The following is a 27,244-nucleotide window of genomic DNA, read 5'->3' on the forward strand; positions in this document are numbered from 1 at the left end:
TTGATTTTGTTCGTTTTTTTTTGGTTTTTTTTTGTTTTTTTTTTTGGTTTTTCTTCTTCTTCTTCTCGTCGATTGTCCGCAAGAAAAAGCATAGATGCGAAGCTTGCATTAAGTTGAAACTTTGCACACAGGTAGACGATAACCAGTAGATGATACAAAGTTGTTACGTCACGATGACGTCATCAGTTGATGAGATACACTCATTCAAAGTTTATTATTTCAAAAAATCATAACTTTAGATCTACATGAGGGATTTTTACAATCAATACATCATCGGAAAGGGCATTAAAAACTCCGTAAACGTCTCACAGACATGACCCCATTTTGATTTTGTCTTCCGGCTCAAAAGAGAGGTTGAAAATTTCAAAATTCATGTATAAAGAACTACAAAATTCCCCATTGATTGCGCGTAAAGATTTTACGATTACATGTACACGTACTTTGTCACCACGTGTAAGCATGCGGTGCATTGCGGTCACCACGTGTAAGTATGCGGTGCATTGAGGAGCATAACCACGCTCTGCACCACGTGTTGATCGTTTTAGTCTGCGTTCGAGGCGTTCTCAACACAATGTCAATTTTCTTCAAAAGTAATTACTTGGTTTTATCTACGACTATACTGCGTTGATAACACCAGTTCTCGTCCGGTCACTGAGGTTAAGCAAAATCGGGCCCAGTCAGTATTTCGATAGGAGACCACGTGGTGACCAAAATTTGTACTATTTATTTTGTATTTAATTTTTTTTTTCTCCTATAAATAGCCTCGATTTAAGTCTGTTTTCAAGGCGTTTTCAACATACATTTCCCTTCCTGTTAGTTAGGCTCTTCTCCAGTCGTCATTATGCATTAAGCTCCTATATCCTCAACCACAAAAGCTAATTTGACAATCTATACATCATATAAAAGGGCTTTACGTATGTAGTCTGTTTTCAAGGTGTTTTCAACAAACATTTCCCTTCCGGTTAGTCTCTTCTCCAGTCGTCATTATGCATAGTTCCTATGTCCTAAACCACAAAAGCTATTTTGACAATCTGTACATGAAATGAAAGGGCTCTACGTACGTAGTCTGTTTTCAAGGCTTTTTAACAAACATTTCCCTTCCGGTTAGTTAGTCTCTTCTCCAGTCGTCATTACTCATCAGTTCACATTTCCTCAACCACAAAAGCTATTTTGACAATCTATACATCATATGAAAGGGCTTTACGTACCTAGTCTGTTTTCAAGGCGTTTTCAACAAACACTTCCCTTCTGGTTAGTTAGTCTCTTCTCCAGTCGCCATTATTCATCAGTTCACGTTTCCTCAAATACAAAAGCTATTTTGACAATCTATACATCATATGAAAGGCCTCACGTATTCCACAAAAATGGGTATGTTGGTGACCTTCTCTTGACTTTTTGACCTTTTTAAACTGGAAGAGCCTGTAAAATGCTTTGAAAAGGCAGTATTTAAAGGCTTTTAGGTTGAAATGTACACTTTTTGATGCTTTTTCCATAAAATTATTACACATCGAGAAAACTGTTTGGTTTTGATTTCTTTGTAATTTGACGAGCTATTAACAATACTTGTTTCATTTATTCAAACACTGACCCAACAATAGCCGAACACCTAGTGTTTGTTTCTACAAACACTATATCTAGTTTTTTCTTTTTAGGTGTTCGGGTATTGAACCCGAACACCTCTTATTTTTGTTCGGTTTTTTAAAATTCTTCTTCTTCTTCTCAGCGTCCCTTGTCCGCTAACAAAAGCGCCTTTCCCAAATTCGTATGAACTTGAAACTTCACACATAGTTAGCGATTTATTAGGAGAAGAAACCGTGTGAGTTACGTCATGATGACGTCATCAATTCTTGAGTTATGAATATTCAAAGTTTATTAATTCAAAAAATCATAACTTTTGATCTACATGAGGGATTCTTACAATCGAAACATCATCTGAATCGTCATTGAAAACTCCGTAAACGCCCCACAGACATGACCCCATTTTGATGTTGTCTTCCAGCTCAAAAGAGAGGTTGAAAATTTCAAAATTCACGTCTAAAGAACAACGTAAATCCCCATTGGTATGTGCATAAACATTGCACATAGGCATACACACAACGTGTAGTGTATTAGCGGTGCAGCAGAGCACGCTCCAGTGATCATCCATTCTGCTTATTAGCGGCGATTGTCCGCTAAAAAAATCGCACTTCCCAAGCACATATAAAGTTGAAACTTCACACATAGTTAGATATGTATAAGGAGAAGAAACCGTTTGAGTTATGTCACGATGACGTCATCAATTCTTGAGTTACGAATTTTCAAAGTTTATTATTTCAAAAAATCATAACTTTTGATCTACATGATGGGTTGTTACAATCGACACATCATCGGAAAGTTCGTTAAAAACTCCGTAAATGCCTCGCAGACGTGATCCCATTTTGATCTCGTCTTCTGGTTCAAAATCGAGTTTGAAAATTCACAATTTCTTGTATAAAGAACTACGAAATTTCCCCATTGGTTGTGCGTAACACTTGTGGCGTACACGTGTAGTGTATTAGGCAAAATTTATTTGGTGGCATGCTGCCAAGTTTGTTGTATTCTGTGCCATAGCGTGATATGCATAGAGCTATATAGCTATGCAGAACGCTGCGAAAACGATGTCATTTCAATCTTCAGCGTCAAATTGTTCAAATGTTACCCTTCTGATGGCTTAGTGGTCAATGTGGAATTGAAGACGAAGTTTCGCTGAGATGGCCACCTACTTCAGTGATTCATGGGACTTTTAATTATGTGAGAAAACAACAGTACAAAATGACGAACATTGGTCATGTTTTGGTTAAACACCGAGAAGAATAGATACGTTACATCGATCGACCACTCCCCCCCGGGTGAAGGGCGTTTTGGGCCCACGGAATTCACGTCAGTATTACGATATCTATTACTTCTTGAACTTAGCATAATCATCAATTGTTTTGATTATTTGTTAAAACAACTATCCAAGTTATTTTGAGTTAAATATTTTGAAGAAAAAAAATCTCTGAAATAACATAAGCCCTTTCAAACTTTCTCTAGTAGGAAAGGACGTTACGTAACCTAATCTATTTCTACCTCCATGCACAGACATGGATGTTACAATACAAAACATTCAAAGAAAACAGAATGGTTAAAGCATAAGGCCCAAGCAATTAGGAGTGGTCTTGCTAAAATAAACTGCCGGATTAAACAAAACTTTAGTACAAACAAATCAATAAAACAATCCAGATTTTCATCTTCTTCTTCTCTTCGTCCCTTGTCCTCGAACAAAAGCACACTCGTATGTACTTGAAACTTCGCACATAGGTAGATATGCATTAGGAGTGGAATAATGTGTTAGTTAGGTCATGATGACGTCATCCATTCTTGAGTAATAAAAATTCAAATTATTATTTCAAAAAATCATTATTTTTGATCCACGTTTTTTTTTTTTTACTTCTTTTTAAAAATATTATCAATAGAGCGCGAAAAAGCTTCATGAAGAATAGTCTTCGTTCAAGGCGGTTAAAACATACATGCCCCTTACAGTCTTTTCTTCAGTCGTCAGTTAATATTTCCTAAGTTCATATTTCCTAAACTACATAAGCTATTTTGACAATCTGTACATCATATGAAAGGGCTTTACGTACTTGACAGAGATGGATATGTTGGTGAACTTTCGTTGACCTTTTGACCTGTTTAAACGGGAAGTGACTGTGAAATGATTTGAAAGGGCGTGGTTTATTGTCTTTTAGGTCGAAATAAACATCCTTTGATGCTTTACCATCACACCATACAAGTCTGGCAAAGGTCTGGTTTAAAACAAATATTACCGATGACGTCACCAAACATACACTTTTACTAGATGACGTAATCATGTGGTTTTGACAGTTTTTGTAATTTGAACCATTTATTACAAATCTTGAGAACAAAGCAAGGTGTAATATTTGTTTTTGAATCCAGGCTTTTACTCCCGGAAACCGAACACCTTGAGTTTGTTCACAAACTCTCAATCTCTAGTTCTTCTTACTTCTTCTTCTTCTTCTGACCGTCCCTTGTCCGCTAACAAAAGCCCCTTTCCCAAACTCGTATGAACTTGAAACTTCACACATAGTTAGCGATTTATTAGGAGAAGAAACCGTGTGAGTTACGCCATGATGATGTCATCAATTCTTGAGTTATGAATATTCAAAGTTTATTAATTCAAAAAATCATAACTTTTGATCTACATAAGGGATTCTTACAATCGAAACATCATCGGAATCGTCATTGAAATGACCCCATTTTGATGTTGTCTTCCGGCTCAAAAGAGAGGTTGAAAATTTCAAAATTCACGTCTAAAGAACAACGTAAATCCCCATTGGTATGTGCATAAACATTGCACGTAGGCATACACACAACGTGTAGTGTATTAGCGGTGCAGCAGAGTCACGCTCCAGTGATCATCCATAGAGCGCGAAAAAGCTTCATGAAGAATAGTCTTCGTTCAAGGCGGTTAAAACATACATGCCCCTAACAGTCTTTTCTACAGTCGTCAATATTTCCTAAGTTCATATAACCTAAACTACATAAGCTATTTTGACAATCTATACATCATATGAAAGGGCGTTACTTACTTTACATAAATGGATATGTTGGTGAACTTTCGTTGACCATTTGACCTGTTTAAACCGGATGTGACTGTGAAATGATTTGAAAGGGCGTTGTTTATTGCCTTTAGGTTGAAATATACATCCTTTGATGCTTTACCATCACAGCACACAAGTCTGGCAAAGGTCTGGTTTAAAACAAACATTACAGATTACGTCACCAAACATACACTTTTACTAGATGACGTAATCATGTTGTTTTGACAGTTTTTGCAATTTGAATCATTTATTACAAATCTTATGAGTTGTGTAATATTTGTTTTTTTATCCAGGCTTTTACTCCCAGAAATGAACACCTTGAGTTTGTTCACAAACTCTCAATCTCTAGTTTTAAGATTGCTTTAGTCAACTGATTAAGTGATTCTATTGACTGTGGGTGTAAGTAGTGATAATTCCAATATACCCACTGAATGTTGTACATAATTGTAAATAATTTTGATTGTAAACATAAGTTATCTAAGTTCAACATGGTCTCATGCATCATCCTTTCTTCAGTCAACTATTAATTAGTTTTACTTGGGGTCACCACTGCATTAATTTTATATACATAATAATTGTTGAAACTGGTGACAGCGGGTAAAAACCTTGTCTTGAACAGTACTTACATGTATCCGCTGGTTGTCCTAAACTTATTTTGACGTGGTCTCTAATAAGGCATGTAAATTGTTGGCCTACCATCATGACCATGTATATATTTTTTAGAAATCGTAAAAACCCATTTAACTGCATACATGTACGTGTCAGGTCTTGTTCACTTATTACGGAGTTCATGGATTAATGGAGCAGTTTTCTGTAACCCTAAACCACCTTCAGATCACTGGGACCCTACATTCATTAGATGATGAATAGCTGGAAAAGAATTATAAGCAGGCTGAAAGAACAGAACCTACTTTTATAGATTTAGTTATCTATTAAAATAACAAATTCATTTTATACTACCTTGTTTATTGTTGAATTCCTGCCAGATCTTCACAGTGTTATCATCACTACATGATGCTAGTCTGGTTCCTGTTTTGTCAAAGGTTATTCCCCAGACTGTAGACTCATGTCCACTTAAGGTACACATACAGCTCCAATCATCATCATCCTCTTGGAATAACTTTATGGTGTTGTCATAACTGCAAGACGCCAAAATCTGGAAAATTAAATAGCCTCAAAAGTAATTTGCCACTTAAAAAAAACCAGCTACACAAGTAACTGTGTCACAACATTGTCTAGTTCCATGGAGTGCAGTTTCTCACGGAGCAGCTTGTGCACATTTAAAAACCATTATTTGTAACACTTCAGCACCCCATTCTCAAGTATGAGTCCTGTCATCCACCTCAATGTCCTGTCCAAAGTTCTTAGCCAGGATTTGAGAAATTGGAAGTGCCCTAAATAAAAGTGGGAGTGCAACTAGTAACCTGTATTTTCTACGCACAATTAATATCACAGCATTTCCGTTTCCGGCCCTATCATGGCACGTCTCTTTTGTAAGACCTGTCAGAGTACGCTGTTCCTGTGATGTCAGGAGGTTTTACTCAACATTAGTGCCAAGTATTTGAAGGCACACAAAAGCGAGCATGTAGAATTATTTTACAGTACAGCCCCATAATTGCCATCGAGGCACGCAGGGGAAATGAGGGCTGTAACGAGGGTGTCATTACCCCTATCGAGTGCACACGCCTCGTAGCGAGCGAGTGAAAAGGGGCTCGTTAGGACCATCTTTTCGAGACGAGGTCTTCGTGTTTGCTGAAGCAGATCAATAAGCCCTTGTTACACACAGAACAAAGATTAAGCCACGCGAGGCTGTTTCTGGGATGATCTCAGATAGGGATATAACAAAAAAACACTTGGACAGACGGACATGATATTAAAGAATGCAACCAAAAATTCAGACCGCCCGCTTCCATTGGTGTCGGTGTCGTCATGAATTTCATTCATAATGGAGGAGTTAAACTCTTAGGGGAATGACGTTGCAAAGTTGTAAACCATGGGAAGGGATAAGAAATAGAAGACTAAAACTCTTCATTTAGAAACTTGTAAAGTCAGAGTCTGACAATATTTATTTGATTTGTTTTTCCGTTTTTTTTTCTTGTGTGTATCAACAAAATTCCACGCCTGACTCTCTTTCAAAATTAAATAAACCCATGGATGTGGTTTTGTGTGGTGTTGAAGTTGTTCTGTTGTCAAAAAATACCCACAGATTTCTAGAGTTTGTCCCTGCAGTCTGGCTGACAGATTTTGTCGTCCAATGAAACGCCATCTTCTTTCAAAATTGCCGTTGGAGACGTTGTAGTAGTGGAAAACTTTTTTTTTTCATGGTAGCCGAAGATTGTCCAAACTCCGTCTGTTTAATAAATTGCCGTTCAATATTTGTGTTCACTTATTAATGATAAGAATGTCCGACCCACCTGTTGAACTTAAATTCCCATTTTGACATGGGAGTATTGGAAATCAATCAAGAGTTTCCGCCCCGTCTGTTAAATAAATTGCCATTTTGAGACGTTGGGAGTATTGGAGAAAACAAAACGTTTCTGAAATGTAAAAAATGTCCAACCCGTCTGTATCAAATTGCCGTTGTGTAACGTTCGAGTAGGCCTATTGGGGGGAAAAATGTTTAAATGGTAAGATTGTCCAAACTCCGTTTGTTTGGTAAATTGCCGTTTTGTAACTTCGAGTATAGGAAAAGAATGCCCGGACGTTCGAGTATTGAAAAAGTTTTTTTTTTTAAATGGTAAGATTGTCCAAACTCTGTCTCTGTTTAATAAATTGACGTTTTGTAACAATCGAGTATTGGAAAACAAATTGTTTAAATGTAAGAATGTCCCGACCGGTCTGTTTAATAAAGTGCCATTTTGAGACGTTTTATTTCTGGAAAAAAACTTGTTTTAAACGGCAAGATTGCCAAAACTCCGTCTGTTTAGTAAATTGCCGGTTTGTAAAGTTCCAGTATTGTAAAACATTATTGTTTAAATATTAAGAATGTCCGACCCGTCTGTTAAATAAATTGCCGTTGTGTATCAGTTGGAGTATTGGGGAAAAATGTTTATTTGGTAAGATTGTCCAAACTCTGTCTGTTGAATAAATTGACGTTCGAGTATTGGAAAACATTTTTGTTTAAATGTTAAGGTTGTCCAAACTCCATCTGCATAATAGATTGCCGTTTTGTAACATTCGAGTATTGGAAAAAAAATTTGTTTAATATAAGAATGTCTGACGTCCGATGTCTAATAAATTGCCCTTGTGTAACATTCGAGTTTTGGGGGAAAATTGCCGTTGTTTGGGGAAAACAAGTTTTATGGAAAAGTTGCCGAGTTTTTGGGAATAAGTTTAAATGGTAATATTGTCCAAACTCCGCCTGTTTAAATAATTAATCACTGTTAACTTCAATTATTGGAAAACATTATTTTATAATGGTTAGAATGTCAGGAACTCCGTCTGTTATTGCCGTTGGGACATTAAACATTCAAGTATTTGAGATAAAAAAAATATTTTCCCGCAACGGCTGAAAACATCGAGCTGGGACTGACATTTTCTTCTCCACTACTCCGAAGACACAAAACAGAAATTTTATTGAGATGGACCTTTTTACCATTACACAATTGTCCAATATGCTAATGTGCCACAATGGCAATTATTATTAAAAGGTGATGTTAACAGTGATGTTAGATGTTCATTTTGATTCAGTTTAGGACGTAAAACAAATTCAAATATGTTCGGTTGAACAACCATGTGTGAATTAGAACATATTGGTTTTTTTCACGGTGCATGGGCACGCATTAAGGCTGAGGGCGCACTATGGAATGCGAGGCATTGTGTTAAGGGTGTGGCATTAAAAAGGTCACTTCACGTTGGTTCGGCAAAGTGTTCACAGCTACTATTTAAAATCTGATGAGCACCCGGCCACGAAGGATGACATAAAGGCCATGCTAGCAGAGTTTTCCCATGCTTTCGAGCAGAAGCTAAATAATACAAAAGCAGAGGTTTTGGAACTACATTCTAAGACCACTTCATCACTGGCTCAGAAGCTTAAGGACGCAAAGACAACAAAGTGGCGTTGAGAAGGCAATCAGAGGCAGTTCGAGTTCAACTTGCAAGTGACAGCTAAGTTTTTACAAAATTATGTTACTATTTTTTTTTTTGTGCTTAACAATAATTGCTCAATAATTCAAAGCACCGGTAAGATTACTCAATCAATCAATCAATCAAACGTAATTTGTATAGCGCCTAAATGAAAAGTTTGCACAAAGGCGCTGAGGCACAGAAGAAATAAAAAGTCATTGATGGTAGGCCTCCTGAAACAAGTGGGCTTTCAGAAGTGCCTTCAGAGGGCGCCTGGTTTTAGACAGGCAGCCGCAGTGCCACAATAAACCAACACAAACCCAAGTATGGTGTATATGTATGTTATTAATGGTGTCCTAATAGGGAAGAAATTCAAGTATGTTCGGTTGAACAACCATGTGTGAATTAGAACATATTGGTTTTCTTCACGGTGCATGGGCACGCATTAAGGCTGAGGGCACACTATGGAATGCGAGGCATTGTGTTAAGGGTGTGGCGTTAAAAAGGTCACTTCACGTTGGTTCGGCAAAGTGTTCACAGCTACTATTTATTTAAAAAAAAATAAAAAATAAAAAAAATCTTACAATTGTACATCTTCAATTATTTTTTTCTAGGGAAGTAAGAGACCTGATAAAAGCTGCATTGGGGAAGGCAGAAGACTGCACCGAAGCGGCCCAACAAGAGTTAAAGGACAGCTTAAAGAAGGCATTGGAAACTATTGACAAGCGGCAGAAGCTGATACGCCTCGCCGACTCCAGTTCCTACGGTTGGGCAACCGTCAGCGAATATGAGGCACATCAGTTGGCGGATGACGAGAATGATGACAACAAGATTACCAGAGCAGAGAACCGGGCTGGAAGGAAAATCAAACAGAAGAAAGCGGCAGCAGCTACCCAACAACAGCCGAAGAAATTCAAGTGGGGTAACCGTGGAGCCAGTGAGCCTAACAACCCCCACGTATCGAACAGTATTGCCCCTGCAACCTCGGACATTAAAAACCAAAAGTCCATGTATCCCATGCAGACGAAAGTTTTCTGCGACATAGCATCCTAACGAAAAGCTAGCGTTTGTGTATCACCACGGAACGGAGTAGCAGTAGCACAGCCAGTCAGTCCGAGATAAAACTTCAAGAACCACACACCAATAAAATCAAAGTGTGGACTGCCGATAAAGTGCCTCAGAATCCATCCTCCCGGAGCCCGACAGCCCCCAACATTGCTGACAAGGACTGAGATTTCCCCCCTTGTGAGCAACAGTGATTCTTTGAGCCGACCCAAACTACGACGACTGCGAAAGCCTACCCCCTTCCCCCGACCATCCGACCGAAAGCTGCCCAGAGACAACCCAGGGACCACGTCCAGAGTTCGTCAATTTGCCATCCAACCTCGGAAAGTGGAACTGACAAAATAGTATACACAGTGCGGATATTAACTGTACAGATAAATTTGAAAATTATGCTATGCATTTTGTCATAAAAATAATTATCATTTTCACGATTATTATTTTGTGTAGGAGCCGAATGGTTTATATTTAATCCTGTCCGCACTACTTTTCATCTAATGACTGTGCACTATAAATATACAATCCACGACTGTTTTTCTCCAAGTTGACCTTTGACCGTAACACTCCGCCATGGGAAAGAGAGCCGAAACTTAAAAGAACGTCACGTATAATAATAATAATAATAATAATAATAATAATAATAATAATAAGACTTGTAATGCGCACATATCCACCCTGCTGGGTGTTCAAGGCGTATGTGGACTGACCTGGGAATTTGGAAAGCAACAACGCATCACTCGTCAAGAATAAATAACCGCCCACATTGGACGCACGCAAACCGAACGGAAAAGCTGAAACCATTATAACTCAACAATCTGATCTCAGAACTGAACATGTATTGAACTCTGTTTAACAATACATATATTGCATTGTCTAGTTGTATTATAATTTAAAACTAAGTCACATATTATCACAATTAATACTGCATATGATATAACATATCTTTATCAAATTGTACTGCATTTTGTTGAAGTTTACCATGGCTAAATTTCCAGAAGTAAATTGGACTGCTAGTGATATTTCTGATGAGTTTAAAATTTTCAGGCAGAGGATGAAGTTATGCTTGATGGATAAGGGCATAACAGATCCTCAAAAATCTGCCATCAAGATTCAGATTGCTGTCGGCAGGGAGGGGTTAAAGAAAATCAATTTCTCTAGCCTAACCCCAGAAGAACAACTGGACCCAGCCAAACTTTGTGATCTTTTCGAGAAAAAAAAACATCCAGGTCAACTTCAGGATCCACAGACTGGAGTTGATGCGATATCGCCAACAGGAAGATGAAGCCCTCGATGATTTCTTCAACAGGTGTAGAACAAAAGCACATGAGTGTAACTTAAGCGCCGAAGAATGCACTGAGCGAATCACCGAGCTTGTATCGCGTCAACTACTTTAGACTCCTTCCAGAAGGACCTCCTCGACAAGGCTGTTGGATACAGCTTAGAAGGCATGCTGCAGGAAGGCCGAAAATATGAGGCCATTACAGCTGGGAGAAGGTGCCTGCAGACAATGGACACAAGTGCATCCTTCAACGCACTCAGAGGCCAAAGAACATGTGGCAACTGCGGACTATCCCACCAACCGAAACGATGCCCAGCATACCAAGACACCCCGATTTGCATGTATGCAAATCTTGCGGGTCGAAGGGCCACTGGGCCAAATGCTGCAGAAAGTCGAGAGAAAAAAACAATGGCCGTCGCAACGAATCCCCAAACAGATACAGGCCTAGACGCAACTCCACGAAAAACAAAGAGCCCCGGCAATGGAGATCTAAGGGTCGTCAGCACCCTAATAATGACACAGCGGATGGGCAAAGGCCGATCCATTCAACAGATTACGCCGAAGAAGAGGAAGAGGAAGTTGAGACAGTATTCCATGGAGTCACAATGTCTAACCTCTGCATGAATTCAGTCACCTACAACAATAAAAATGAGGTGTACACAACGATTGACATCATCTGTCCAATCTCAACGACACACATAAATTGCGGATGAAAGTTGACGCTGGGGCTGGTGAAAACATACTTCCACTGCGGATCATCAAGCAAATCTACGGCAACCGATGGAAGTCTTTTGTTACGCCAGTCAAAGTAAAGCTGACAGCATACAACAACACAGAAATACCATGTCTTGGTTGTATTGATCTAATGTGCCGATACAAGACTCCACGATGGAGCAAGAATAGATTCTACGTCGTAGATGTATCTGGACCAATCTTAGCTGGACTTCCCATATGCCACTATGACAACCTTCTCCGTTAAAGTTGCACTTTCTCCGTTGTTTCACCGTCCGGAAAATTCAGGCCAAATCGCCTCCGTTAATTTAACGACTTGCCTCTCCGTTGAATTTCTCATTGGGTGTTTTAACGGAGCCGATCTGTGTTTCAACGGAGCCGTTCCCCGGCACAGGTTTCTTTTGTCATACCCGTTGTTCAGACCAACAATTGCAGTTATAGCAGGTCGTGGATTCAACGGAGCACCCCAGCCCACGGTCTCCAAAGCAGCTAAAGGGATTATGATTTTATAGGTTGCTATTGCTAGACATGTACCGTTATATTAGCTCTTTGGCACTGAGTGACGTCTTGGGTATAAAATGGAGCTCCCTTCCTCAACAATAAATTAGTGCAAACAAAACTACAGTAACAAAAAAAAACACCGAGCTGTTTTCACCAAATTTACCAGATTTATAAAGCTGGCACTGCAGTCCGTTCATAAATTCCAGGTTAAAATCTACTTCTTAAATATCTTAGAGGAAAATCTTGCGTTTACGTTCAGTTAAAAAAATGGTAGGCCTACTGGACGAAAAATGAGAACGTACACACTGCCGTCTTTTTAATACATGGTCTTACGATTCAATGGGTGCGTTCGTTTAGCCTCCCTGGGTCGACCCCGGTATATGGCGGGTTTTTTTCTAGGACGAACGTGGGTAATTATCTGCACACGTTCGTCCTGGAAAAAAGCAAATGCCACACACCGGGGTCGACACAGGGAAGCTAAACGAACGCACCCATAATGTATTTTCCGTGTGAAGTTAGATGTCGCATCACTGCAGATTGCAGACTGTTGTATACACGTGCGCGATATGGCAATGGGCGGTTCCATGGTTAGTCGCATTACACTTTTTAGTGTCATTTCTTGATCTTGGTGCTAGTAGTTTTATGTGAGATGTTATTTCCACTAAGTTTATAGACTGATTTGTACTTGACACCCAAGGCTTTGAAGTGATAATATTAAAAATGTTGTGGGCGTTGTACTCTGGATGTTATAGCTTTGTAAAAAGCGGTTAGTCGCATTACACAAAAAGGAAATGATAAAAAATACACTTGTCTCAATTCAAAAGTTTCCTCAAATTAAAAAACTCGCAAAGGTTTTACTACATTTAGCACACATCTCTAATACATTAGTGTCCAACAGGATACTTATAAACAGTCAGCAACTTGAACTTTTAGGTTTACGTGGCAAAACCATGGTTAGTCGCATTACGGTTAGTCGCATTACAGTTTGTCCGGCCACTTAAGCCAAGCCCAATGGAGCCCAAACTGAGTTCTTGTTTGGCAAAATTGGGTTTATTCCTTATCAACAAACAAAATAAATTAATTTCACTTGTTTTTACTAAAATAATAACGCCTTTTCTCTTAAAAATCATAGAAACAAGGCTGAAATGTGTATTTTTAGAAAGGCAAACTTACATTTTTCGGAAATGTTATTATTTCCCATTTTACTGACCACCTTTATTTTCAGAGTTGTGCATTCAACATAAAATGTTAAATATCTTGCCGAGTATGTAGGAATTGAACAAAAATAAAATCGCAGATTTAAAGTGACTAACATACATGTAACCATGTCCCTGAAAAATCAAAGTTTGGGTTATTGTTTAAAAGTGGACTGTGAATTTAAAATGGCCTTGTTGGTTATCACAGGTTCCTCAATGCAACAAACAATTTGTTTTGTGTCGAAAAAGTGTATAAAACAAAACAAAAAACCTTCTTGATCACCCCATCTCCTCGACTTTACCTGGATACATTTCACTGCATGTTACACCACACACCACTGACCATGCATTGCTACCCTTGCATCACTACCCTGGTTTGTAAGGCAGCATTTTGTAGTTATCATGCTTCTTCTTTCTGGAGGAAAATGGTGGCAAGAGGACATCAGCTTTTTGCTTTTGTTTGCTCTTTTGGGAGATTTTTCTGTGCTCTCCTTGAATTCCTTGTATTTTAACATCATTCTGCTTTTTCAGCCTAGGCAATGGTACAACATGTACATATGTCCACAATTTGTGGAGTAAATTAGTTCCATTACTTCACTTTTCTACTAAAAATTCTCAGAAATGTTGCTTTTCTTTATTTTGTTTCATATGTTAATGATGAAACTAAACTGCGCCAATAAAGTATCTAAACACTCGCAAATTGTCAGATATATCGGAACCTGAAATAGTATGCCAAAAAATAACTATTCATTTCGAGTCACCGTTAATTTCTGCACATTTTGACACATCTTGTGTTGCGCTACGATGTTGTTTAGTGGATTTATGGACACTTGAGTGGCTTAAGGTCGAATTTCAAAAGTTGTAAAAGCCCCTATTCAAGCTAAATCGTTGTATTGTGACGAGTAAGATCAGCGTTTCTTTTGCCCACCTTTTATAAACGATTTTTGTCAGATATATCGGAACCTGAAATAGTATGCCAAAAAATAACTATTCATTTCGAGTCACCGTTAATTTCTGCACATTTTGACACATCTTGTGTTGCGCTACGATGTTGTTTAGTGGATTTATGGACACTTGAGTGGCTTAAGGTCGAATTTCAAAAGTTGTAAAAGCCCCTATTCAAGCTAAATCGTTGTATTGTGACGAGTAAGATCAGCGTTTCTTTTGCCCACCTTTTATAAACGATTTTTTTGGTCGCTTGTTTGATAAATCGGTTGTGATGAACATCAGCAATAATTGTCAGTAACCAAGCAAAGGGGTCAAAGATGGGAGGCATACAACAATATGGGTTAAGAGCCAGAATCCCTGATTATGATGAGATAGGGTAAAGGTGAGATCGGTAAAGGTGGTTCAAGATAACAGGAAAGATGGCTCAAATGACCAAACAGGAAAGAGGACAGATCGTTGGTTTGATAGAAGCCGGTACGTCGATGCGAGCTGCAGCTCATGGTTACAACGTCACCAGCGACGGTCAGTAAATGATGAAATGGCTACAGTGTACCAAGCTCAGGGAAATGGGGACGACCTGTCAAGGAGTGGCCGTCCGAGGGCGACTTCTGCAGCAGAAGAAAGTGAACAAGTCCATAAAGCCTGACACCACTCTCGAGGGATTGCGACGCATCCTGATCAGGAAATGGCAGGGGATTGACCAGGTACAGATCAGAGTTTTCATTGGGAGTATGAGAAGACGACTCCTTGGCGTTCAGGACAGTGATGGAGGACACACTAAGAACTGAGGACAGGATATCAGCAGTTTTAAAGTTAAAGATACGGCAATAAATTTCATGGTCAAGTAAACGAAACGAGTTTGTGTCTTTTGATTTTGTCTGTGTGTGGTGCTTGTGCGAGTTCCCTTCTGGAATTGGGGTGAATAGGGGCTTTTGCAACTTTTGAAATTCGACCTTAAGCCACTCAAGTGCCCATAGATCCACCCAACAACATCGTAGCGCAACACAAGATGTGTCAAAATGTGCAGAAGTTAACGGTGAATAGAAATGAATAATTATTTTTGTTTATACTATTTCAGGTTCCGATAAATCTGACCATTTGTAAGTGTTTAGATACTTTATTGGCGCAGTTTAGATTGGAGTGGCACATGTACAACACATGTTATAGTTTTCGGCATGGAAAAATACATTGTGGGTAGGGCATGAGTGGCATCTGCAGAGCCCCAGATCTCTTAATTCATGTAGATATCCAGCTTTGCTGACCTTTTAGCGTCCTCCTCTTGAAAAAAGATTTGGTTACTCGCATTACATTGCATGGTTAGTCGCATTACCGGTTAGTCGCATTACACTTTTTGATGACTCGCTATTAATATACACCAACTAGAGTGTTGATTTCTTTACTCATTTCAGACTTGGTAATAAGGGTAGAAGCATATTTTGAATTGCCATGAAGATAGTCAGTGGATTTTTCGTGCAATTGAAATAACTTCATCTCTCGGTTAGTCGCATTACGCCCTGTTGAAGCTCCCACAAGTACACTCACATATTGCTTAAATGAGAAACACAAATTAAAATTCATTCTGGATTTTAAATAGTTGTACCTGCTGCTAATCACAACTATTAAAGTTTTGCTGGAATAACCTTTGTGGGGGACAATATTTAACTTTGAAGAAATCACCTTAATGTGCTCACTTTTTAGGGTCTGTTCACAGCTTGTGCAAACATGAGCTGAATTTGTACAAAATGGTACAGAGTGTGTAAAAAAAGTTAATGTCTGTTTCCTTTCATATGTTAGCTATAACCTATACGTGGAAAGAAAGTTGTTACACAATTTTTATTTTTTGGTGTCATGTCCATGTTTGCTTGCAATCGCCCCAATGCATTAGTCGATATTCAACCTGGGGAAATTCGTTATGATTTATTCCCCTTTTTTTACTGTCGTGCCCCAACAATGCGTGGAAAATAGTTGCGGTGCGCATGAGGCGAGAAGAAGTAAATGAGACTATATTATATAATAACTAGATAGGCCCCATTGGACGACGCGAGACATACCCCATTATGTTTTGTATGGGTGTGCTTGAGTGTCTAGCATATTATGAAAAAGCGCTACATCAAAACTTAATAGGCCTACTATTATATTATGGCTAGACTTGTTTAGGTCTGCAAACAATATTAAAATTATTTCTTCCTCCATGGTGTTACAAACTACGTGCTGCAAAATACGCTAAACGGGGCACGCTCAGATCGCCCAGAAAAAAGATGTTTTGTCAAGAAAATCACAATTTTAAACGGGTTGAGAATTAATTTTAACATTATATCTTCAAAAAATACTTAAGTGTAACGGCCAAAATATAAACCTGGTAGTTCATAGTTGGCAAGCCTCGCTCTCTGCTGACTGGAGACCAGGATGGTACTGTGCAATACGGTCAGACAAACACTCTTGCGTGTTGGTCCAATCCACTCCGTCTCCAGGTGTCGTTATAAAAATCATTCGATTTGTGAGTCGGGTTCCCCTACCCACTTAACAATAATGGTGCGATCAATTGCTACAATTGAAGGAACCCGAATAATTATGAGATCGCGTAAAGGCAGGCGCGATTCGAAAACGATCAATCAGAGAAATTCAAACTCAAAACTCACTTGATTTTAACCCAAAACGTGTGATGTTGGTTTTAACAAATCCAGCCGTAGGGCTATCTACAACTTCAGAAGCATTAGATCTGCTGCATATCGTCGCAGATTTGTCAAAAAAGCGAAAGATTGTGATACAAAACGTGCTGGGGCCAAGGATACGGAGGAGACTGTTGGACCATTGACGCCGAGCATGGAAAATGGGAATTTCACAACTTTCCTACAATCTATTCTGGGACAGTTTTTGAGCACCTACCACAATCAAACATGGCAGATAGTATAAATAAACCTTTCTTAACATGAATCTGAAATCAGAAAGGCCAAAATAGTAAGCACTTTCTTTATATTTTTAATAAACGTGTCGTTGATGGCCTGCGTACATTCGTAAGTACTTGGTTGATCCATGTTGATTGCTGTTGCAAACGTGCCAGAGTGTAGTAATCTGTCAATCACAGTTAATCTTATTAAACTCGTAAAGAACACTCGGCAAGTTCTTTTCACTAACAATCTATAAAACCATAATCCCTTTAGCCGTTTGGAGACCGTTAGTTCTAGAGCACTCCGTTGAATCCACGACCTGCTAAAACTGCTATTGTTGGTCTGAACAATGGGTATACATTACACATGACAAAGGGATTGAAGCCTCCGTTGAAACCACGGTGAGCACTTCGTGCATTTTAGCTGAGGTTAAATCAACGGAGCCAACTCCATTAAATTGAAACAACGGTAAAAGGGTAATTTTAACAGAGGAGGTTTTCATAGTGTGCTGTGACCTCGAAGTGGTTACCATCCACTCAGCTGAAACATCCCGTCAAGGATTGGACCAACCCAAAACAGTAAACCAACAAATTGAACGAGCACAGATGACCACCATATCTCGTCACGAGTCAAATTGCATCCGTTGATGACCTCAAGAGACTCTACCCTGACCAGTTTGACACCATCAGAAATTTCAAAGCCAAAGCCAAAATTCTTCTGAAAGAGGGTGCTGAACCAAGCATTGATGCGCCGAGAAAATGCAGTGTACATCTGAAGCCGAAGCTAAAGGCTGAGCTGGACCAGATGGAACAGCAAGGGGTAATCAGAAAGGTCACATATCATACTGATTGGTGCAGTTCACTGACGACTAGCGAGAAACAAAATGGATCACTAAGGGTGTGCCTAGACCCAAAGCGCCTCAACCAAAGCCTGAAGAGATGCCCCCACAAAATACCGACGCTTGGCCGACGAAGCAGATAACATCAGAGCCCTCCTCAAGAAGAATGTACCCTTCATCTGGCAGGATGACCATCAAGCAGAATTTGATGCCTTGAAACATTCTATCACTATAGAGGCAAGCCTGCAATACTATAATCCTGAGATACACACCGTGCTTGAAGTTGATGTGTCTCAGAAGGGTCTAGGAGCATGTCTGCTACAAAACAACAAGCCGGTTGCGTTTGCCTCAAAAAGTCTATCCCCTGCACAGAAAAACTACTCCAACATAGAAAGAGAGACCCTGGCCCTAGTATTCGGAATACTGAGGTTCCACAGCTACCTTTTTGGAAAGGAGTTCACCGTCCACACTGACCACAAGCCGCTTGAGATGATTTGGAGGAAACCACTGGCAAGTGCACCACCCGACTGCAATGTCTGCTTATCAAAGTGCAAGGTTACAACTTTGACGTAATATACAAGCCAGGAAGCACAATGATCTTGATCTTAACCAACCACACGTCAACATCCAGAAATCCGAAGACATCAGAGAACAGCTGGAGACAAGACGTCTGAAGATGAAAAACGATCATGATACCAAACACACTTGAAAGGAGCTTCCTCCACTCTACATTGGTCAAAAAGTGAGAATCCTTGACAACCCCAGTAACACCTGGATTCCAGGAGAAATCACAAATGTCTTCAAGGAACCAAGATCATACGAAGTCAAAACTGCGACGCAATCAATCACATCTTAGAGAGATGCCGCTCCCGACACTTCAAATAGTTACACCAAAACATGTCAGATTTTACGATGATCTACCTTCTGTTACACCTACCAAAACACAGTCAAATGAACAAACAAAGACACAGAAGAAACATGATCAGAAAGCTCAAACCAGTCAGAATGTGGAAAACAACAAACAAACAGATACACTGTACACAGCAGAACATGACAAACAAAACACGATCAGGTCGCATAATAAGAAGACCAGACAGATATAACCACTGAATCATAATTATCTCCTCTCCTGTTTAGAATATAAAATTCTGATTTTATTGATTATTACCAATGTGAAGTTGTTAAAGTTGTTATGATTACGTAAATTGCTAATCAGTTGAGTATTTCAAGTTGAAGTGTAGAGAAAGTTTGCTTTAATCATTTTTTTATTAATGTTTTGAGAATTGTCTAGTGTTACAACTGTTTTGCTGAGTTACAAACGTTTTGCCAGTTGAAAAGTTAGCAAGTTGAAAAGTTTTGTCAGTTGAACAATATACTCTCTACTACAATTAACAGTTTTCCCACAAAGTTCATATCTTTACAGTAAATTCCACATTGCCTACACGTTGCTCATCAGTCAAGTTTGTAATTGTAATTTTTAAAAGGGGAGGGATGTTGTAATATGTATATGGGTCTACTTTATGGGCGGAGGTACATGTATATGTTGTTTAACCTCCACTCTTGCTTGTGGCTGATGTGAGAATAATAAAAGCAGCCTTCGTGTTGTCAGAAGAATCCAGAATATTCGTAGTCTGCATCTCTATTTGAGTCCATACATACTCATACTTCAAGTGAAAGTTGTGACATGTGTTGCTAAAGTCACTATACGCAGTTGCTGGGGTCAACGGTGTTGGCATTGTCAATGGGCTCCACAAACTGACCTGGTAGTCGTACAGTAGTGCCATACATGTTTACCATATCAGCAGGGGAACAACCAATGTCTGGTTTTGTAGTGGCACGAATACCAAGACATGTTATTGGATGTCACAAAGTGAATTGGTTTATAGAAATTACTATTTGTACAAATTTAAGTTTGTGTTTAAGAGTAACAAGTTTTTTGGTTTTTATGGCCAAAGAGCCTATAAAGTTCGTAGACTTCATCCTAAAGTCACCTGGAAGGAGAAATTGTTTTCTTGAAACATTAGAGTATATGTTTATGAACAATAAAATAATTTATTGAGTAACTGTTTGTAACAATTTATATCTTAAAAAAAAATAGATAAATTTGTTTGGGGGGTGACTCCGCCTACCCCTTGTGACTAATTGAGGCAGACTTTGCCTCGATCAAACATCGAACACACGTACGTGCAGGTACATAAGGGTCCTAGTCGTGAGTTTGTACGTTTAAAAAAAAGAAGGTTTTTGTTCTTGCATTTTTCCGGCAATGTTGACCAGGTGTATTGCTGCTGGATGCAACAACTTAAGATGGGGTCAGTTTGCAAAGTGGTCCGGTCCGACGTCTTTTCCAGCGCTGTGCCGCAAACACTTTGAGAATCCGGAATACACTACTCTTTTTGACATGAACAGATGAAGAAAAAAGTTCCATCAAAAAGACACCATCCCAACAACTTTTCCAGCTAGTGGGAAGTCGAAAAAGATACCTGAAAGACGTGACGAACCTGAAGGAACATTTGCCTAATGTGAAAATAATCATGTATTATTTCAACTTTGAGGGCATGTTTTTAGCTTGCACCAAGCATCACTATCTTGTGTTGCACTGCATGTGGCGATTAACTGCGCTGGGTAATCCGAGTGGACCGTCCGCACAGCAGCCATACAGTGCGTGCAGACTGCTCCGTGACCACAGTTCTGTTCGTAGGCATCGTACCAATCAGGTATCGAGATGTAGTGTACAGGGCCATAGACTTGTGGCTTGTGGTCTGTTTAGATGCAATTAACAGTCGTCCTTCAAGCATGTCCGTAATGTCGAATAGTGAGGTATATCGGCAACAGTTCTAGCCAAACTTACTGTGTCGTGTCTCGGCTGGCACAAGTTTCTTCGAGAAGAAGGCGATCGGTTGCCACTCTAGTGCAGTGCAATGTTGTAAAACACCCCCCGACAGCATGGTCGGATGCATCCACCATGATACTGAGCGGGGCATTGACATCTGGATGGACTAACAGCGTGGCATTGGATAGGGCTGTCATGATGATGGAGAAGGCCTTTGTCACACTCTGGAGTCCAAACAATGGGCTGACGTGACGTTTTTTCCCTGTGAAGCAAGGAGGTCATTGAGCTGGTAGAGAATTTCTGCACAGCCCAGGGGTGAAACTCCTGCAGAATTTAACAAGCCCAAGGAAACCTCTTAACTTCTTGAGTGAGTTAGGCTGTGGGTAGTCCTGAATCACAGTGACGTTCTTTCAGAGTGGGCTGATACCAGTATGGTTGAAGTGGTGTCCCAAGAACGGTAACTCAGGTACACCGAACACACATTTTACTTGGGTTGTGTTCTTCATGTTGCTCCGGTGATTCACTGCCAATGAGAATGTCGTTGATGTAGGCATAGACAAATGGTAAACCAAGGATTATTTGGTCCACAAACCGCTCGAATGTCTGTGCAGAATTTTGCAGTCCAAAAGACATTCGGACAAATACATATAGCCCAAAAGGTGTTGTTATATGCCAGACTTGTCAATATCCATAGGTTTCTTTGGGATCTAATGATATGCGCATACGAGGTCCATCTTACTAAAAACCCGGTGAGGTTGGAAGCAAAATCATGAAGAGATGCTATTGGGTAGCGGTCAGGTACATTATGTACAGTGATGCCGTTAAGAGCTCTATATGTATAATCCCCGCAGGGGCGCCAATCCCCAGGTGTCTTCTTTGGCACTAGATGAAGTGGTGAGGACCAATTACTGTCCGAGGGTTGAATGATTCCCAAATCCATCATTTGGTTGAACTCTTCCTTTACGATGAACAGGCGGTCGGGAGGCGACCGTGGGAGCGACTGTGCAAAAACAGGTTGCACCGTCGGGACAATGCAGTGAGTAACATCATGGGTGACTAGAGCTTTCTTATACAGTGGCTGCGTTATTTGAGAAAACTCACCAAGGAGTGTGTCATACTTGGTGGATTGTGTAGGGATGAGTAAGACTGGACTAACCGGTAAGCCTGGTGCCTCAACCCCCGAGATGGAGAGATGAGTTGTGGTATCGATGAACCGATGCCTAGCCACATCAACAAGGTATTTGTAGTGATGTAAAAAATCTGCACCGAGAATTAGAGTAGGCGTGTCAGCCATAAAGAAAATCCATCGACAAGTTCGCCGCAGTCTGATGTTGAAAGTCACTGACTGCATCTGCAGGTAGGGATCCCTGTGCCGTTGGCAGCCTGCAATGAAAAAGTGCTTACATGTTTCCTTTCTGCTAGCGAGGGGGAAACACACCAACGGCAGCACCAGTGTCTACCAAAAATTCGCCTCGGCCTGGGCGAACCAGACAATAGGATCTGCAGGGCAAGTTTGATCGTAACGACGCCAATGTGTGATATATCCTCCACCAGTACTGGCGTATCCTCGCTACGGCCATAGTTGTGCGTCAAGAAGTGAAGTAAAAGACAATGGAACACAATGAACTAACGATACAAAAATGATTGCCCCAATATCGTCAATAGTGTCTGACGTAGAAGAATGGTACTCTCACTGAGCATCGATGTTTTACATACACAAAAATCCCTGCTTCGATCAGGTCTGGGTCACCAATGTAGGCTGAATACACATGTATAATTGATTGTTACACTCACTGTTATCAGTACAGCTGAATGCTCATTCTGGATGGCCGATCTGGAACGATGGTGTTCTTTGATCCAAAAGATCTTTATAGTAATAGTTCACTCACACTCCATAGATTGTGACAAAAAGATGGCGTAGCATAAAAAGTTGTAAACAAGCAGCACCCTCATGTGTTGATAAAAGTTAAGGGTGAAATAAAAGATGCTACAGTTACAAATTTCTCATCCCTACTGTATGCACAAGACACTACACTCTGACTCCCATACTGTAGCGCCAAAAGTCAGTACTCACCATGAGAATTAACCTAACTGCATGTAACAATATTTTTTCTCTTTATCATGAAAGAGTTCGTCAGGCTGGTAAATGAATTTTCTATAAAACACAGACAAATTACATAGTTTTGTTTATGTTTTGACTAGTTTCACTAGTAAAAGTTATTTTTTCTTCACCAACAAATAATATTTTGTTGTTAGTACAGATGTGCACCCAATGAACGTTGCTATGTGTGGCCTCAATAAATACTGTATTAACACCATCACACATGTTACACAAATGTATGTGTCAGACAACATTATGACACAATGCTTACCTCTTTATGTGGATGCCAACTTACATTCTTTACATCCTGAGTGTGAACGCTCACAACACCAACGCACTGGTAATCATCATCTTCATGATCAACTGTTGAGGATAAAGTTATAACAAACACTTTCTTACAAATGTAGGCTTGATCATACAATGTATCAGCAGAACGTCTTGGCTGGTCAAGCCAGTCAGATTTCTATGTCTAATTTCATTAGACCAGCTTAAAAAGAGAAAAAAATATTTTATTCTAACAGAAGAAATGAAACTCGTCTTATAATTTTTGGCGAGCTGCAGAGCAGTGTGAGCCGATGTAATACCAATTTCGGTCCGGCGTATGTCCGTCTGGGTTAATGTTTTTGGAAATGTTTAAGTTTTTGGTTTAAGTTTAAGTCTTTGAGTTGAGTTGTTTTTTGTATATACAAGCCAAAGGGAGATTGTTATACACATTTGCCAGTAATTTTCATTAATATTCAGCTATGTTTTCAAACATTGTTGAAGTTTTTTTAATAAAAAAAATGTTCAAGTTTTTTGGAATAAAAAAAAATGTAGTTGTTTTTTTCAGGTTCAAACATTGACATCTGGATTTAAAAGAAACAAGCTCAAATTAAAATCTTAAAGTTTTAAAATAATTTGTTGAAATAGAAATCAAACTCTCTGTCACTGGTTCCAGTTGAATGAGTTGAAACAATGAGAAACATAAATGGTCATAACTCCTGATTGCAACAATGTTCTGACTTGAAACTTACAGGCAGTGAACACTATTGGTAATTGTCAAAGACTAGCCTTCAAAGTTGGTGTATCTTAACATACATGTACGCATAAAATAACAAACCTGTGAAAGTTTGAGCTCAATCAGTCATCGAACTTGCGAGATATTAATTAAAGAAAAAAACACCCTTGTCACACAAAGTTGTGTCTGTATAGATGGTTGATTTCGAGACCTCAAGTTCTAAATCTGAGGTCTCGAAATCAAATTTGTGGGAAAATTACTACTTTCTCGAAAACTATGGCACTTCAGAGGGAGCCGTTACTTACAATGTTTTATACCATCAACCTCTCCAAATTACTCGTTATCAAGAAAGGTTTTATGCTAATAATCAGGCCTGGAATTACAACTTTTTTAGGGCAAGGCCACTTTGGCCTTGGATATAGGCAAATTTTGAAGGGCACCAAGGCCAAAGTTAAATTTCTTGCATTTGGGGGCATCGTTCTCAAATTCATCTTTTACATCTTCCTCCAAACGCTCTTTTTGCGTCTTTATTTTGGCAAATTCCTTCGTAAACATTTCCAAGAGTCATTTCATTCACCAACAATTATTTCGCCCGTTCACAAACGGAGGATACCATATATGGGCATTTTAACAACAGCGCCCTCTGTTGATCAATGGATTGTGTTAGACTGGTTCCTTGTGAAATCGGGACGTCAGATAAACGAGCGTGTGGATTATATGCGATGCAGGTTAGCGCTAGCGTGTGCGATGACTCGGGAGTGGAATCTCAGTTGCGCTTGTAACGTTGAATACCATGACTGCTATAGAGTTCCCTGGATTAATATTGTCGGCGGTAAGTAGTCGGCCGAAAACAAATGTTTGTGTCAATAATAAAATCTTGGGCTTGGGTAAAAAAAGGGCACGACGGCCAACGGGAAAAAAGAGTACGGCAGTTTTGGCCGTGAAAATGGTATTTTTTCGAGGGGCATCACGGCCAGTTGGAAGGGCATCGACGGCCATGGCCGTCGTGGCCGCCGTGTAATTCCAGGCCTGAATAATTACTTTGAGTAATTACCAATAGTGTCCACTGCCTTTAAAGGCAGTGGACACTAATGGTAATCACTTGTGTCATACTCATAGCTTTTGTTTGAAACACTGGTTCAAAAATTTTTGTTCTCTCGATTTCTGAGTTTTTCCAAAGAATTGTCAAACAAATCGGCAAAATTTAATATCGAAGGACGTTGTTTTCTGCATTTCATCTGTCGCTGTATAATTTCGGCTTTTTGCCCAGTTTCTTGGCTGATTTTGGGAGTTTTATTGATGCGACTTTGTGTTTGGCCTCTGGAGATCGAGACGCCACTACTTTGCTTTATAGCTTGTGGCTGAATGAATGGGACGCCGGCGGACGGCTAGTACTAGCAGGAGAGAGACCAACATTGTCTAAAGGGAGACCGTGTCAAGTCGGCGGGTTTTTTCTTTGAACAGTGTTTCGTCACTTGAACTTTTCTTGCTTCGTCTTCGTCTAAACTTTTACGTTGTTTTTATTGTTTTCGTCTGCACATTTGTTAAGCCTACTTCGTTTCGCTGAACTTGGACTAATAATACCACATTATCACATTTGGCCTACTGCGGGTATTTAACTTTTGTCTACACCCGCCACTTCAAAAATGTATCAATATAAACCACAAGGGAAACTCACTGGGTAAATTTGTAAATGAATTTTGGGGTTGAACAAAGAATTGACTAGAGTGGGATTCGAACCAACGACCTCCATTTACAAATTTGCCCAGTCAGTTTCCCTTGTGGTTTATATTGATATCTGAAACAAAAAGTCGCATCCCCTGTAGGTGATCCGTAACAGTAACTGCAACCCAGCATAATCGGCGGATAGACAGCATTGATAAGTGGCAGTCTGCCTTTCATGTTTTTATGGCAATTTACCTGGCCAAACACAATGGTAGGGCAGCAGAACTGCTCAAGTATGCCGAAACCATCCGGTTGGCATCTGTGCAATTCTCAGGGTTTGGTTAGTGGCTTATGACGAGCAGTTCAGGCTACGTCGAGTTGCCGACCCGACTAGTAGTTGGGGGCAGGTGGATGTTGAGCTGTGGGTCACGGTTGCCGCCACTGCCCTTATGGGTCCTGGTTCTTGTCAGCCTATCTCGGGATATAATACGAATTACTATAGGGGTAGTCATGGTAGTTATAGGAGTGGGAATGGCCAGGTTAACGTGGTTAATTCTACGGGTAACCGCTCTCCTGTCGAAACTTGTTTTTTGTTCAATAAGCCACAGGGGTGCCACTTTCCGCACTGCAAATTTTTACATAAGTGCAACGCTTGCTCGCGCTTTGGGCGTAGCGCCCCATCTTGCTGTGGTGGCAGTCACAGCAGGCTGGTTATGAGCATGCGCCGTGGTTGGCTGGTGACCGCGCGCAGGCAGCGAGTCAGAGCACCAATCGGTGGGTACCAGCAGCTCATAGCGGCGCAGTAGCTGTAGCTCGTCAGCCACAACAACAGCAGTTGACGGCTGCTGGGCGACAGCAGGGCAATTTGTTAGTGACGTCAATCGAGGTGCGATGAACTGCATGCAGTGCCAACACAAGATAGTGAAATAATACTTGTAAATATTTTTTCATGTTAGGCAAATGCTCCTTTAGGTTCGTTACGTCTTTCAGGTACCTTCTTCAACTTCCCCACTAGCTGGAAAAGTTGTTGGGATGGAGTCATGTTTAAGAAAAGAACTTTTCTCTTCATGTCAAAAAGTGTAGTGTATTCCGGATTCTCAAAGTGTTTGCGGCACAGCGCTGGAAAAGACGTCGGACCGGACCACTTTGCAAACTGACCCCATCTTAAGTTGTTGCATCCAGCAGCAATACACCTGGTCGACATTGCCGGAAAAATGCAAGAACAAAAACCTTCTTCGAAACGTACAAACTCACAACTAGCATGTACTTGCACGAACGTGTGTTCGATGTTCGATCGATTGACGTCACAAAAGGGGAAGGCGGAGTCACCCCCCACACAACTTTATTTATTTTTTTAAACATATAAATCGTCAAAAACAGTTACTCAAAACAATTATTTTATTGTTCAGAAACATATACTCTAATGTTTGAAAAAAGAAATTCTATTTCCAGGTGACTTTTTGGCGATAATTATTTTTTTCAATTTTTATGCTCTCCTGGGCACCCAACAGTTGTTTTACTTT

The 27,244-nt window shown here is 39.9% G+C and overlaps 1 protein-coding gene across 1 annotated transcript in view; it reads right to left on the minus strand.

The window, feature by feature from the left end:
- Positions 1–27,244, minus strand: part of LOC139940721 (probable cytosolic iron-sulfur protein assembly protein CIAO1 homolog) — an 89,579-nt gene that overhangs the window by 20,666 nt on the left and 41,669 nt on the right. The window contains exons 3-4 of the mRNA XM_071937086.1: positions 23,331–23,422; positions 5,580–5,775 (exon numbers count right to left, since the gene is read on the minus strand). Coding sequence (XP_071793187.1) covers positions 5,580–5,775; positions 23,331–23,422 — 288 coding nt within the window. The remainder of the gene's footprint in view (positions 1–5,579; positions 5,776–23,330; positions 23,423–27,244) is intronic.

The sequence above is a fragment of the Asterias amurensis genome, chromosome 8 (genome assembly GCF_032118995.1).
Source record: "Asterias amurensis chromosome 8, ASM3211899v1".
Taxonomy (NCBI): domain Eukaryota; kingdom Metazoa; phylum Echinodermata; class Asteroidea; order Forcipulatida; family Asteriidae; genus Asterias; species Asterias amurensis.